Source organism: Pseudopodoces humilis, chromosome 17 (assembly GCF_049639895.1).
Source record: "Pseudopodoces humilis isolate 2021_Gansu_Grassland_sample_001 chromosome 17, ASM4963989v1, whole genome shotgun sequence".
NCBI lineage: Eukaryota > Metazoa > Chordata > Aves > Passeriformes > Paridae > Pseudopodoces > Pseudopodoces humilis.
This window is the reverse complement of record NC_142216.1, coordinates 4,570,989-4,583,653: the sequence shown is the minus strand read 5'-3', so window position 1 is coordinate 4,583,653 and position 12,665 is coordinate 4,570,989. Positions and strand designations below refer to the sequence as shown.

The 12,665-nt window shown below is 48.9% G+C and overlaps 1 protein-coding gene across 4 annotated transcripts in view; it reads left to right on the top strand.

Annotated features, from left to right (window-relative positions):
* The window catches only part of CYFIP2 (cytoplasmic FMR1 interacting protein 2), a 45,806-nt gene that overhangs the window by 9,276 nt on the left and 23,865 nt on the right, over positions 1-12,665 (top strand). For 3 of the 4 annotated variants that reach the window (XM_088063486.1, XM_005523618.3, XM_014253250.2), the window contains 10 exons: positions 959-1,060; positions 1,749-1,930; positions 2,221-2,317; positions 2,683-2,811; positions 3,858-3,962; positions 6,833-6,924; positions 9,703-9,820; positions 11,023-11,142; positions 11,467-11,592; positions 12,448-12,614. In XM_088063486.1, coding sequence (XP_087919612.1) covers positions 959-1,060; positions 1,749-1,930; positions 2,221-2,317; positions 2,683-2,811; positions 3,858-3,962; positions 6,833-6,924; positions 9,703-9,820; positions 11,023-11,142; positions 11,467-11,592; positions 12,448-12,614 — 1,238 coding nt within the window. The remainder of the gene's footprint in view (positions 1-958; positions 1,061-1,748; positions 1,931-2,220; positions 2,318-2,682; positions 2,812-3,857; positions 3,963-6,832; positions 6,925-9,702; positions 9,821-11,022; positions 11,143-11,466; positions 11,593-12,447; positions 12,615-12,665) is intronic. The other variant, XM_088063487.1, reaches the window with a different exon arrangement.

Sequence of the window (12,665 nt, the reverse complement as noted above, 5' to 3'; positions counted from 1 at the left end):
CTGCATCAGAGGCTGTGGCTTCACAGGTGAGGAGCAGAGCCTGCACCTGAGTGTGCACCACTGCTCCCTGCCCCGACTGCATCCTCATGGCCACTGATGCATGGTGGGATCCTCAGGGCTGGGCAAGGCCAGGAGATGGACTTTGATCTGTGTGAGTCCTTTCCAGCTCAGAGTATTCTGTGATACTGTGGTAGTGCCTAACTGCAGTGTGGAACCAGGGCAAGGACATTAGATCAGATTGCCCACTGCAGAGAGGACAAGGCTCCTTTGGCGTTGTTCCCCCTGTCAGGCTGGCTGACGTGTCCCCCCATGCCCTGAGAATCAGCTGCTGGGTTACTGAACGTGCACCAGAGCTGTCAGCCCCATCACAGCCTTCTGGGAGCAACAGCTGCAAACAAAACCAGAGGACAGCAGGATGCCCTGGGCAGCTGGTGTTTTCCCTCTAAGTTTGATAATGACTGCAAGTAACTGGAAGTGAGATGGATGACAGCTGAGTAAGTCCTTAAATTTAGCTTCCCAGGAGTCTAGCAACAGTGACTCAGTTCATTGCTGTCAGCCACAGACAAGCCCAGTGATTTTTAATGGATCCTCAGCAGAACCAGAATAATCCCAGTGAGGCTCTGGCAGAGCTGTAACCTGGTGCCTTGTGTGTCTTGCAACACAAATCTCAGATAACAACATTCCCACATTATACAGCAAGTCCAGACTCCATATTGCTTTTGTTCTATGCCAAATGCATTAGGAGACTTTCATCCCCCAGAGTCAGGATTGTGCCTGTTTAGAATGCATGGAGAGAATTTCAGATCTGAAATATCCCCTTTTGCTTTTGAGAACCAGCTCCTTCTCCGTTGTCCTTGGGTGGGGACAGGACTCCTGTGAAACAAGAAGATGGTGCCACAGTGACCCACAGCTGCCTTAGAAGCTGATGCTGACACAGATGATTTTCTTTGCAATGCAGGTGAAATGTAACGAACAGCCAAACCGAGTGGAGATTTATGAGAAAACAGTGGAAGTTCTGGAGCCAGAAGTCACCAAACTTATGAAGTTCATGTATTTTCAGGTAAGAGGTCAAGCAGAGAGGAAAAAATAATGTATTTACTTTGGTGTTAACATCCTAAGCAGAGCTGTGCTATCCTTGCCTGCCAGGACAGCCCCCAGTAGGTCTCTTCCTTGCAGAAACCTGAGACCTGTGTGAAGAAAAATCTGTGTGTCACTCACATAGCCCCAAAATCTTCTATACTGGCTAGGATAGACCTCAGCCCTTCCAAGTTCATGGAGACCCAGAGCTCCCACTGTTTGGAGCTAAAGGTGTCACAGGCTCCCGTTTTTTGGGGATGTTGGCTGATGTGGAGAGCTGATTCTCCTTTGCCATGTGGCAGTCACAGAGCTGCTGTGGGCTCCCCATCACCACCTGTGTTACAACAGGCTGCAGCTGAGTTCCACATCCATTTGTAGGTTTTATATCCTGTGAGGTCTTTATGTCCCACCTAAAAAATGCAGCCTGATTTTGCAGAACACCCCACACTTGGGGCAGGTGCAGTTGGAGTGTCTGAGCCCCTTTCTCCCCTCAAGCACTGAGTGTGTTTGTCGGCAGTGATTTGTAACAATGCTTCATTGCATGGGAGCAGCGGGGAGGAACCTTGGAGCCTCCATCCCCAGCCAAAAAATGCTTTTCTTAAAGGAGCTGGTTGGTGGTGGGTGGAGGGGGTTCCTGTGGTGGTGCATGACCCTGTGCCCCTGCCCCGCAGCGCAAGGCCATCGAGCGGTTCTGCAGCGAGGTGAAGCGCCTGTGCCATGCTGAGAGGAGGAAGGACTTTGTGTCTGAGGCCTATCTCCTCACTCTGGGCAAGTTCATCAACATGTTTGCTGTCCTGGATGAGCTGAAGAACATGAAGTGCAGCGTCAAAAATGATCATTCTGCCTACAAAAGGTGAGAGGGGATGGAGTGGTGGGAATGGGGACAGGACTGTGCCTGGTCTGCAAGGCAGCGCCTGGTGTGACCAGCAGTGATGGCAGGAGGACATCAGGGCTGGAGATGGGGCTTCTGTGCTGTCCCAGGCTCTCTCTGCTAATTTAGGCAAATCTCTGAGCCTGTTGTGTTTCAATTCCCTCTTGGCAAATAGAGCTGTGATGCAGGCGGGTCTGGGACTGCAACATTGGTAAGGTGGGTGGTGACACAGGCTGAGTGACCCTTGGTGATGTTGGATTTGTCCCTTGCAGAGCTGCCCAGTTCCTGAGGAAGATGGCAGACCCCCAGTCCATCCAGGAGTCCCAGAACCTCTCCATGTTCCTGGCAAACCACAACCGCATCACTCAGGCAGGTCCCTTTGCTCTGAGCCATGGAGCCTTTCTGAGCAGAGAGAAGCACTGATCTTGCTGAGGCTGACAGCACTTCAGACCAGGCTGTGGCAGCAGCTGCTGGGTCTTTGTCGCTGACTCTGGTGGTTTTTTGGTCAGGCTGTGTAATTCTAGCAATGTCTCCTCACGTGACATCCTGGGTGGCTTTGAAAGTCTCTGTATCAAGACAAAGATGAAGGTCTAAAAGATGTAATTTAAGAAAAACACACAAATGAGGTTTAAAGGAACCTCTTATTATTCTACTCTTAATCCTTAAAATGCTTCCTGCCTGGTTTCTGCTGTTCTTCTGCCCATGTGGATAATGTGGCTTCTGTTGTGTTTCAGTGTCTCCACCAACAACTAGAGGTTATCCCTGGCTATGAGGAGTTGCTGGCTGATATTGTCAACATCTGTGTGGATTACTATGAAAACAAGATGTATCTAACCCCCAGTGAGAAGCACATGCTCTTAAAGGTGAGTTTGGGCCATGTTTGTAGGGCTGGGTGCTTGCATAGTTTCACTGTTTTAGCAAAATGAAATTCACTCCTAGGACAACATCTCTCTTCAGTGTCTTGATTTCTTTGCTCCTTTGGGCTGACATTCATCCCTTCTCTGCAGAGACAGTGTCCTCTGCTCACACAAGTTGCTGTGAGTGCTCTGCAGGCAGCAGCAGAGCTGCTTTGCTTCCTCCTCTTCCTGTTCCCTTTCTGACCCCTGGTGCTTTGTGTCCTCTGCTGTGGTACCTCAGTCCTCCCTCTTGCCCCTTTTTTAGCTGAGCAGGCTGGACACGGCCCTGAGTTGGGCATGTCCCACCCCAGTGCTCTGAAGTGTCAGCTCTACTGGCCAGTGCCATGAGCTGCCCCTGTTCCTGCCCTAACTTGGACCTTCTCCCATCAATCCTCTGCTGTCCTTTATGGCCTTCTCCCCTATTTCCATATAAAAATCTTCCTTCTTCTCTTCCCCATCTCCATCTCTTTGTTTTCCCCACAATCCTTCCCAATGCTGCCAGCAGCTCTGCCTGGTGGGTGCCCTACATCCTCCAAGGCTGGAAGGGGTTTTTCTGTTGTGCATGGAAGTGCACATAGAAGGATCATGGGTGTGACCTGTGTGACTGCAGAGGATGTTGTAAAATCACCGCCAACTTTGTAACCCAGAATTTTCTTCTTGATGCCTGTTCCCAACAATAAATCCTGCAGAAGGCAGATGCTCCCAGGTTTGTTTTTCTGATTGTAAAGAGTCCTCATAGATAAACATGCCAAAGTCTCTCTTTGTTTGGTGTATTTGTCCTTTCTATCAGTCAGTTATTGGCAATGATTGCAGTCACTATTGCCATAAAAACTTCATTGCAATGGTGTGAGTCAGCTCAGGTTCTCTGAAGCGTAATGTGGGGAGCTTGACTCTCTGTAATGATTTGTACTGAGTTAATGGGGAGGGAGGAAAATCAGTCCAGGAGAATATTTTAAATTCACTTGTGCTGCTGACTTCATGCTAATGAAACCTTGCCTTTCCATCTCCTCCAGGTGATGGGGTTTGGCCTGTATCTCATGGATGGGAATGTCAGCAATATTTACAAGTTGGATGCCAAGAAGAGAATCAACCTTAGCAAAATAGACAAATTCTTCAAGGTCAGTGGCCTGTCTGTGTGAGGCTGGTGTTTATTGCAGACCAGTGGATTAGCAGCCTGTGCTGCTAGCAAAATACAACCACAGGAATCATTTACAGGTCAAAAAAACCCAAGGGTTGAGAAACTATCTGGGCTAAAGGCTGAGTAATGGAATTGCTGTGCCCAGGCCTGGGCACAGAGCTGCAGCAGGGGTGCGGTGAGCAGTGCTGACCCTCAGTGCCTGCAGGGCTGGGGATGTAGGGCAGTGCTGGGACTGGCTCTGCTCTCATGGCTCTGGAGCTGGGCAGTCAGTGGGAGCTGCAGCTCTGGCTGCTTCCTGCCAGGGGACAGAGGATGGAGAGGCTGTTTCATGGATGAGGGAAGAATGTGTCCGACTGCCATGGCTTCTCTCTCTTGGCACGTTCCTGAGGCAGGTTTGCAGCCTCTGTGGTTCCAGGCCATCAGCAAACCTGGCTGGTTTGTTGAGGTCTGTGTGGGTGATGGTTCTGCTTCTCTTTCCCTCTGCTGAGCTGAGGGACAGAGGACACAGCTGGCGAGCCAGTGTGTGATCTGGCAGTTTTATTTCATGTATAAACTCTGCTCCCTGTAGCACAGAAAAAGCTTTTGGGGGAATTTGTGTCAGCTGGGACTTGGAGGTGCTCAGCAAGATCCTCAGAGGGTCACTCAGAGGGTGGTTTGATGAGCTGTTTTTGTCTAGTGTGAATTGTGGATTTTGGGGAAAGGCCCATGAAACCTGTGGCAGGGTGGAAAGCAGCCTCACATCCTCTCTCTGCTGAAGCACATCTGGCCATGGTCTGATCCACAGCTGGAGGCCAGGCTGCAGTGCCCTGGGACCACTCAGCACAGGAAAGGTTTGGGATCACCCTGTTGGTGGAGAGGAAGGCTGAGAGCCCACACAGCACTTCAGGGAAGGTGGTGCCTCCTTTCCACTGCTTCTGGGCACAGGCTGGGACTGGGAGGCATTTTGGGTTTGGAGCAGGTCAGCTGTAGGAGGCATGGTGGGATCTAGCAAAAGGCAGATGAGTTGGTGGCAAAGAGCAGGAGGACAGCAGAATTTCCCAGGTGGAGCAGTTAGTTTTCTTTGAGACCTGCTGAGCTTGAGCAGTCCTTCCTTTGTCCTTTATTAATATTTCCCCTGAGATGGAAAGATGAGTTTCTGTTACCAACACTTGCTCCAGATCAGGGATAATGAGAAGGTGATGATTTGTGGGAGGGCACAGGGGTTTCCTTCCCCTCACTCTTCCAGCACAGTGAATTCTCCTTGGTACTTCACCCAGAAGTGGAGTGAGGAGCCTGGATGAGGAGATTGGTTGTGGTGTTGGATAGAGGATGTCTCCCTGCTTACTGCCCCGAGGCTGAGTTTATGGGTGATGTGCTGGGTGTGTGCAGGGGAGGGAATAGGTGAGCTCAGGTTTGATGGAAGGTTGGTGTGACTGCTGCTTCATCCTCCCCTGATGAGTGGGGACCTGTTTACCCCAGTCTGCACCATTTCCTGGTGATAGCCCTGAGAGCAGGGGGCCACAGACACCATAACCTTATGAACAGGACGATGATGTGTTTAAAACCCTCCCATCTCTGGGGAGACTGCTCTGCAAAGGTGATTTATCATGTCATTCTTTAGAGTCTTCTGGGTTTTCCCTGATTCAGCTTTGCTAATTCAACTAAATCTCTAAATCAAGCCTTCAGTGTAATCTGTAGAGTTTGGTCATCTTGGTGCATTCAGACAGATTTGCTGTTTATTGCTGTGGGCCATCAGAGAATGAGGTAAAATACCTTCCATTGCATGGAGTAACTTTCTCCTTTCCAGCTTGATTTCCATTTGCACTTCTCCAGCAAATGCTGTGGTCTCACCTAATCAGTTAAGGACCACTCCATACTATCAGATCTCAATAAGGAAAGACCAGCTACTCCTTCACTACATCTACTTATTGCCTTCTGATTAAATTTCTAGTGGATTGCCCAGGAATTTGAGTAGTGAAAATGAACTACCCCTTCATTTCAACCTTTTATGGAAGTGCCAGTGGGAATCCCTGATGACAGCATTACACATCCTGTGCACAACTCAGCCTGAGAAGTGTGTGATAATAGGACAGGGAATTGGCCCCCATCTTCCCTGAATTTTGGGGCAAGGCTTTTGTACCTGGGTGAAGTTGAAACTTCATATTTTATTGATATCAGTAGCCCTTGGCTGGATTTTGTTTGCAGGTGGAAGTTCAGTGAAGGAGGGACCTGTCTGAGCTTGAGGTATCTTTAGAGCACTTGGAATTCATTTCCCATCCAAAACCTTCTGAGATACAAAGGGCAAGCACAGCTATGTTACATTGCCTGTGCCTTTCTCTTTACGGAGAAGTTTTAAGACACATCTCAAACAACCATAGTGCTGAGTCCCTGGGGAAAGCTGACCCCTTCCTGGCTGTCCAAAATAGAAACATGCTGGCTTTTCATCCCTCTGTTCTCTTGGAGGATTAGGCTGGGAGACAATAAGGCCTGCTCAGGACCCCACTTCTCTCTTTTTGTTGTAAAAAAAACCAAAAACAGACACTTCTCTGTCTGGCTCCACCACTGAACTGTTCTGGCCATAACCAGCCTGGCAGCAGTGAGCCCAGCTCTCCAGAGCACTCACAGGGGGTGATTTCCTCTCACAGAAACCCTTGTGATCATTCTCAGTCGTTTCCTAGGTGTGAAATGACCCTGGGTTCAGGTTTGCACTTTGCCTCAAACACTTTCTGACTTTCTGACGCTTTCCAAAGCTTCAGAGGTGCAGCATGCCTTTTTGGAGTCCCTTGTGTTGTGCTGGGGCCAGGCTCTCAATCTCTCTCTCTCCCCCTCTCTCTCTGCCATGTTTCAACCATCTTTTGTTTTCTTTTCCAGCAGCTGCAGGTGGTTCCTTTATTCGGCGATATGCAGATAGAACTGGCCAGATACATTAAGACCAGTGCTCACTATGAGGAGAACAAATCCAAGTGAGTGCCTGCCGTAATGTCTCTTGGCTTCTGTGTGTGTCCTGAGGGCCTGAGGGAGCTGCAGCCCCGCGGGTGTGCGAGGCCTGTGCCCGTGTGTGTGTCCCGTGAGGTGTGAGTCCAGCTCTGTGTGCCCGTGTGTTCCTCCCTGTCCCTGCATGGGGAGATGTCCTCACCCGCCCTGGGCGTGCAGCCAGCTGCCAGGCTCCGTGGAAGAGGGCAGGAACAGGGCTGGGAGGGGGCTGGCAGCGAGGCAGGAGGAAGGAAGGGAGGCTGGTGCCTGGATTGGGGCAGCGCCGAGTGCTTGGAGCTGTGTGAGTGTGAGCAGCGTGTCCCTGCTCTGGGGAGATTTTAATCCGCAGTTTGCACCCCCAGGACAAAATCCTCCAGAGCATGAACACAGCAGTGGATCCCTGCAGTACCAGGGTGTCTCCTCTAGCTCAGGCAGGGCTCGTGAAGAAGGACAGCAGCAGTGAGGACTGAACCAGAGGCTTGGGTGCTCTGGAGATTAATGAACAGGAAAAGACTGAATGTGGCACTAACGACTGGATGTGGCACTCAGTGCTCTGGTTGAGTTGACAGGGTGGTGATCAAAGGTTGGACTTGATGATCTTAGGGGTCTTTTCCAACCTCAATGATTCTATGATTCTGGAAATTGTGAGAGAGGAGCAGGAGTGGAGAGCTCAGGAGCAGCCTGGGTTCACGGGCTGCTGCCATCAGGTGAATCCACAGAGGTTGTTTCAGTCACAGCAGGCACGGGAGAGGTGCTGCTTGTGCTTGTAGCTTTGCATCACACTCAGTGGCTGCCAGAAGAATCCTCCTTAGGTTTGGATATCCTTGGAATAAGGTTTGCAAGCACACCTGAGCAAAGCCTGTCTGAACTGTGGTGGTGGGTGGCAGCCAGGATTCCACCTGGGGGACTGTGTTGTGTGGAAATCAGGTTTCTCTGGTGTCTGTGAGGAGCAGCCAGGCCAGGCTGTCCCTTCAGCAGGACAGGAACTAACCTGCAGTGTCATTACTTCTGTTTGCTCATCCCCTTCCACCCCCAAGGGTCTGCCTTCTCTGCCTGCCAGGAGCAGCCCTCCTCCCCTGCCCTCCCAAAAACTGGTTGAAAAGTGCCCGTTAAATTGTTCAGGAGAGGTTTGAAAACAACATGGCAAAACTCCCAAGCAAAAAGTTTTCAATTAAAATTGTGGGGGGAAAAAAAGGAGAAAAAAATATGATTCTGTGTGACGTGAATTTAAAGAATATTTTTGAAAACTCTTTTTAAAAAATAATAAATTTTCAGAAGATTTGCACTTTTTTATCCCGAATCATTCAGAAAGCACATTTCAACGGAACATGTGTCAGCATCGTTCCTCATTTTCTCATCTCAAAACCAGGGTAGCTCATGGGCTGTTTCACCTGTGCACAATTTTAATGTCTGTCTTTGAAATCTGTCTGACCAGGTCTGTGTGCCGTACCCTACTAACCAATGTTTCTTCCTCACTCACTTGCCTTCCCAGCCAATTGCATGGGACTCCCAACTCTTAACTCTGCCAAGGTGCCTCCATGTAATCCCCATTTCTTACTAATACTGTTTTTGTCACTTTCTCTCCCTCCTTGTCTCCGTGCAAGTGGAATTAATTGGTGTTTTTCCCGCATGGCGCTTTGTTTCTGCACTGTGGAGTAGGTTGTGTGTGGCAGGGAGGGCTGGGGCAGCCCTGGCCAGCCCTGCTAACCTGCCAATTGTCCGGTGGGGAGCACCTGCAAACGGGTAAGAGCCTAACAGGGGCACTGGGGGAGGATGGATTTCACAAGGGGTGACGTGGCCCAGCATTTCCAGGACTGTCTACCACCACAAATGCTGGCAACAAGTGCAGTTAAGTGCAGGGATATGTGCATGTCCATGTCAGGGGCACATTTCTCACCTTCCTTTTGTATGGCCAGTGTAAATTGGAGAATAGGACTATCATAGGATGGACAATCATTTAGGTGGGGAAAAAAAATTCAATCTGAATTTCTACCTTGTGATGACAGAGTAATATATGAGAATATCACTGATAGACAATTGCTTGCAACAAAACATTCTGGTGGAGCCATTCTGGTTCTACATCTGGGGCTAATATGTTACAGGGAGAAAGGGGATATTAAATTAAATAGACCTGGTTTGTCCCATTCCACAACTGTGCCTTTGGAAGTGCTGCCTTTTTTTAGGATGACATTACACTGTTACATGGTATCTATGGCTCAATGTAAATGAAAATCTAGTTCAGGTAATACTCTGCTCGTGGTTTATACTGAGGGTTGTTCACTGAGCTGGTAGCATGAGCCAGAGCCAAAAACAATGGGAGGGCTAGTTCTTTGCAGAGTTTTTCTTTGCAGGAGAAGACAGCACAACCCAGACCTGGAGGGAGGACCTCTAAGGGGATGATTATCCTTAGGTTTAGCAGAAAGGATGCAAATGATGCAGGTCTTTGAAGTTCATCCTTCCCTGAGAGCTTGTCCCATCATGGCCTGGGAAATTGCCATCTCTGCCCTTGGGGTAGGTGAGCCCACATTGAGAGCAGCCTTCAGGGTGGATGGAGCAGACACATTCAGGCTGAAAGGTGAGGCAAGCGTCCCCATCACGCTGTGTGAGACCAGCTCTGGAAGACCCCACACACCAGGGAGACGACACAGGCTGACATTTCCCAGGAGGGTGGCATGCCTGGAGCCCGTGGAAGCGAAGGGAGCAGCTGTTCCTGGGCTGTCTGAGCAGAAGCTGTGTCCTGTCCTTGACACCATTGCTCTTTTGCCCAGGTGGACGTGCACTCAGAGCAGCATCAGCCCCCAGTACAACATCTGTGAGCAGATGGTGCAGATCCGAGACGACCACATCCGCTTCATCTCGGAGCTCGCGCGCTACAGCAACAGCGAGGTGGGTACAGCTGCACCCCCTGCAGCCAGGCTCCTCAGGTGCACTGCAGGAAATGGAGAAAGAGAAACTTCCACAGATGCTCAAGGGCTCAGTCTGCAGTCCTAGAAAGAGCTTGAGTTAATGTAAGGATAAAGGTACACAAACATTAAGTAGAAAAATTATGAATTTATGTTCCTAGATTGTAAGTAAGAATATGCCTTGAGTAGGTAAGAAATTATATTAGGTGAAATAGTGAGAAGTTTAAGCTGTAATAATGTGATTTATAGGGTAGGCTAAGGATCTAGAAGCTATAATAGAGATGTGTATGAGTATGTGACCTGTCAGTTTATTGGCTGAAAGACAGACACAGTGTGGCAGAATTAAGCAAAAGTGATAGGTTATTAAGTAGAAACAAGTTTTGCGTTAACTGTCTATTGGACCAAAATGTTCTATATTTGTGAGGAAGAAACCCATGACTACCTTGAGCTGTGGCTGACTTGTTCTCTCCAAATCTCACGCCTTATGAAAGGCTCCTGCAGGTACAAAGTCATGTGCACCAGGAGATCTACAGCAACAGCTTCTGCTCCTTGACCACAGCTTCGTTAAAATAAGCAGAAAAAGAACTGGCAACTAAATGTTTATAATCAAGCAAATGTCAGAACACCCATGACTTGCAAATAGTGCTTTTCAATTACACAGGCCTATCAGTCAGGGCTTAGAGGAGAATTCACGAAGGCACCTCTGTTCTTTTCATTACTGAATGCCAGTGCCCTGTCTGATGCCATTGGGACTGGTTTTTGTGTGTGTGATCCTCATTCATCAGTGTCAGTTTGACAAATCGTAGCATTGCATTCTCAGGCACTTCTTTCTTGGCATTTGTAAGAGCTTGTTTGAACTTTAATCGGTAAAGGATTCTCAAGGATTTCAGCAGTATTAGACATCACAAAGGAATGGGAAAGTGGAATAAAAACAGTCAGTTATTTGCTCTGAGGTGACAGGTCACACTAATTCTTTTTTGTAGGGAATAATTTGACTGCCTGTGTAAAAAGAGCCTTGTCAAAGTCCCTTTTCCTGAAGAGCAGTATATGCTTTCCTCAATTCTAGCTTGGTCATAAGGTCAGAAATTCATTTCAGGTGGGATTTGGTAGAAAAACCTGTTGACTGAGAGAAGCCCCTGCAGCAAGTTGCTGGTTGTAGCCCTGACATGATGTGATGTCTTCCAGGTTGTCACTGGCTCAGGCCTGGACAGCCAGAAGTCAGATGAGGAGTACAGGGAGCTCTTTGACCTGGCTTTACGGGGGCTGCAGCTGCTGTCCAAGTGGAGTGCCCACGTCATGGAAGTGGTGAGTGCATCCCTGCATCTCTGAAAGCAGTTTGGGGTGAGTCTGGGTCTTGAGCAACTAAAACTGTAATTCAAATGATGATGGGAATTCTTGATTTGCAAAGTTTTGACCACATCTCAGCAGAAGTCTGTGGATGTCAAAAGCCTGGTATGACTGGCAGTCTCCCAGATAAAGAAAACCAATTCACTAAGTGATAATGAAGCCAAGGATGTCAAACTGTAGTGATGTCTAGGAAATGGTTTTTTGGCATATGGTCTAATTCAATCTTTCTAACCTATCTTCTTCCTCATTGCAATGTTGACATGGTCTCTTTCCATCTTCTAGTACTCTTGGAAGCTGGTTCATCCCACAGATAAATTCTGTAACAAGGATTGCCCAGGAACAGCTGAAGAGTATGAGAGAGCCACCCGGTACAACTACACCAGCGAGGAGAAGTTTGCCTTTGTGGAAGTAAGTGCCACTTGCACAGGAGTCAGAGCCAGTCCATGCTGGTTTCCTGTCCTTGTTTTCAGGCCAGGGAAAGAGAATGGAAAGGTGTTCTCACCATACTCTGCCAGATCCTCATCCTTGTGACCCATGTTAAGGGATTAAGGGTTCCCACATTCTTTAATCTGGGCTTTAAATTGCCCTGGCAATTGGGTCTGTCGTGGAGCCAGCTCTGTCCATGTGGGGGGCTTCTCACAGAAGTCACCCCTGTATCCTCCTGCTTCCAAAATGTTTCCACACAAGCCCAGAACAGGGGGCTTGCAGAGCAGTGTGATCTGGAGCAGGAGCAGCAGCTGCATTCAGGAACTCTGCCAACACAGATGCTCAGCCAGTCCCCAGGACACATCACCTCTCAGCCTGGCTGTCTGGGAACAGTGGGAACAGTCCTCTGAGCCAGGCTTTGGGATGTCCTCACCTTTCTCCTGCCTTACACAGTCCAGGGTGGTTTGGATGTTGTCTCTTGGCTTCCTCCACTGTGCTGTTGGGCAGGGAGGGCTGTGCCCTGGTCAGATGCAGCTCTGTGCAAGCTGCACCCACACGTGGAGCATGTGCAGTTTCCTGGGTTTGTGTGGTGTTAAAGATACCAAGAGATGGAGTAGAAACAAGGGACAAGGGCCATTCGCAAGAAACTGATGGTATAAATGCTTTCCTCGGCCTTTTGTGACCTGTGAAGCAGCTAACACCCAAAACTTAGCTGCCTGATCACCAGTTATATGATCAGAATTAATTCAGTCCCAAATTCTGTCAGTGCTGGATTTTATATCCCTCTTCACACAGTGGAAAAACAGCAAATACATCTGGGCTTAACTTTCTCTTCAGGTGATTGCCATGATCAAAGGCCTGCAAGTGCTGATGGGGCGGATGGAGAGTGTCTTCAACCAGGCCATCCGCAACACCATCTATGCGGCCCTGCAGGACTTTGCCCAGGTCACCCTGAGGGAGCCTCTCCGACAGGCTGTCAGGAAGAAGAAGAATGTTCTGATTAGGTCAGTCTGTCCCTGAATGCACTGCAAAACCCATATATTTATTAGTGTTAC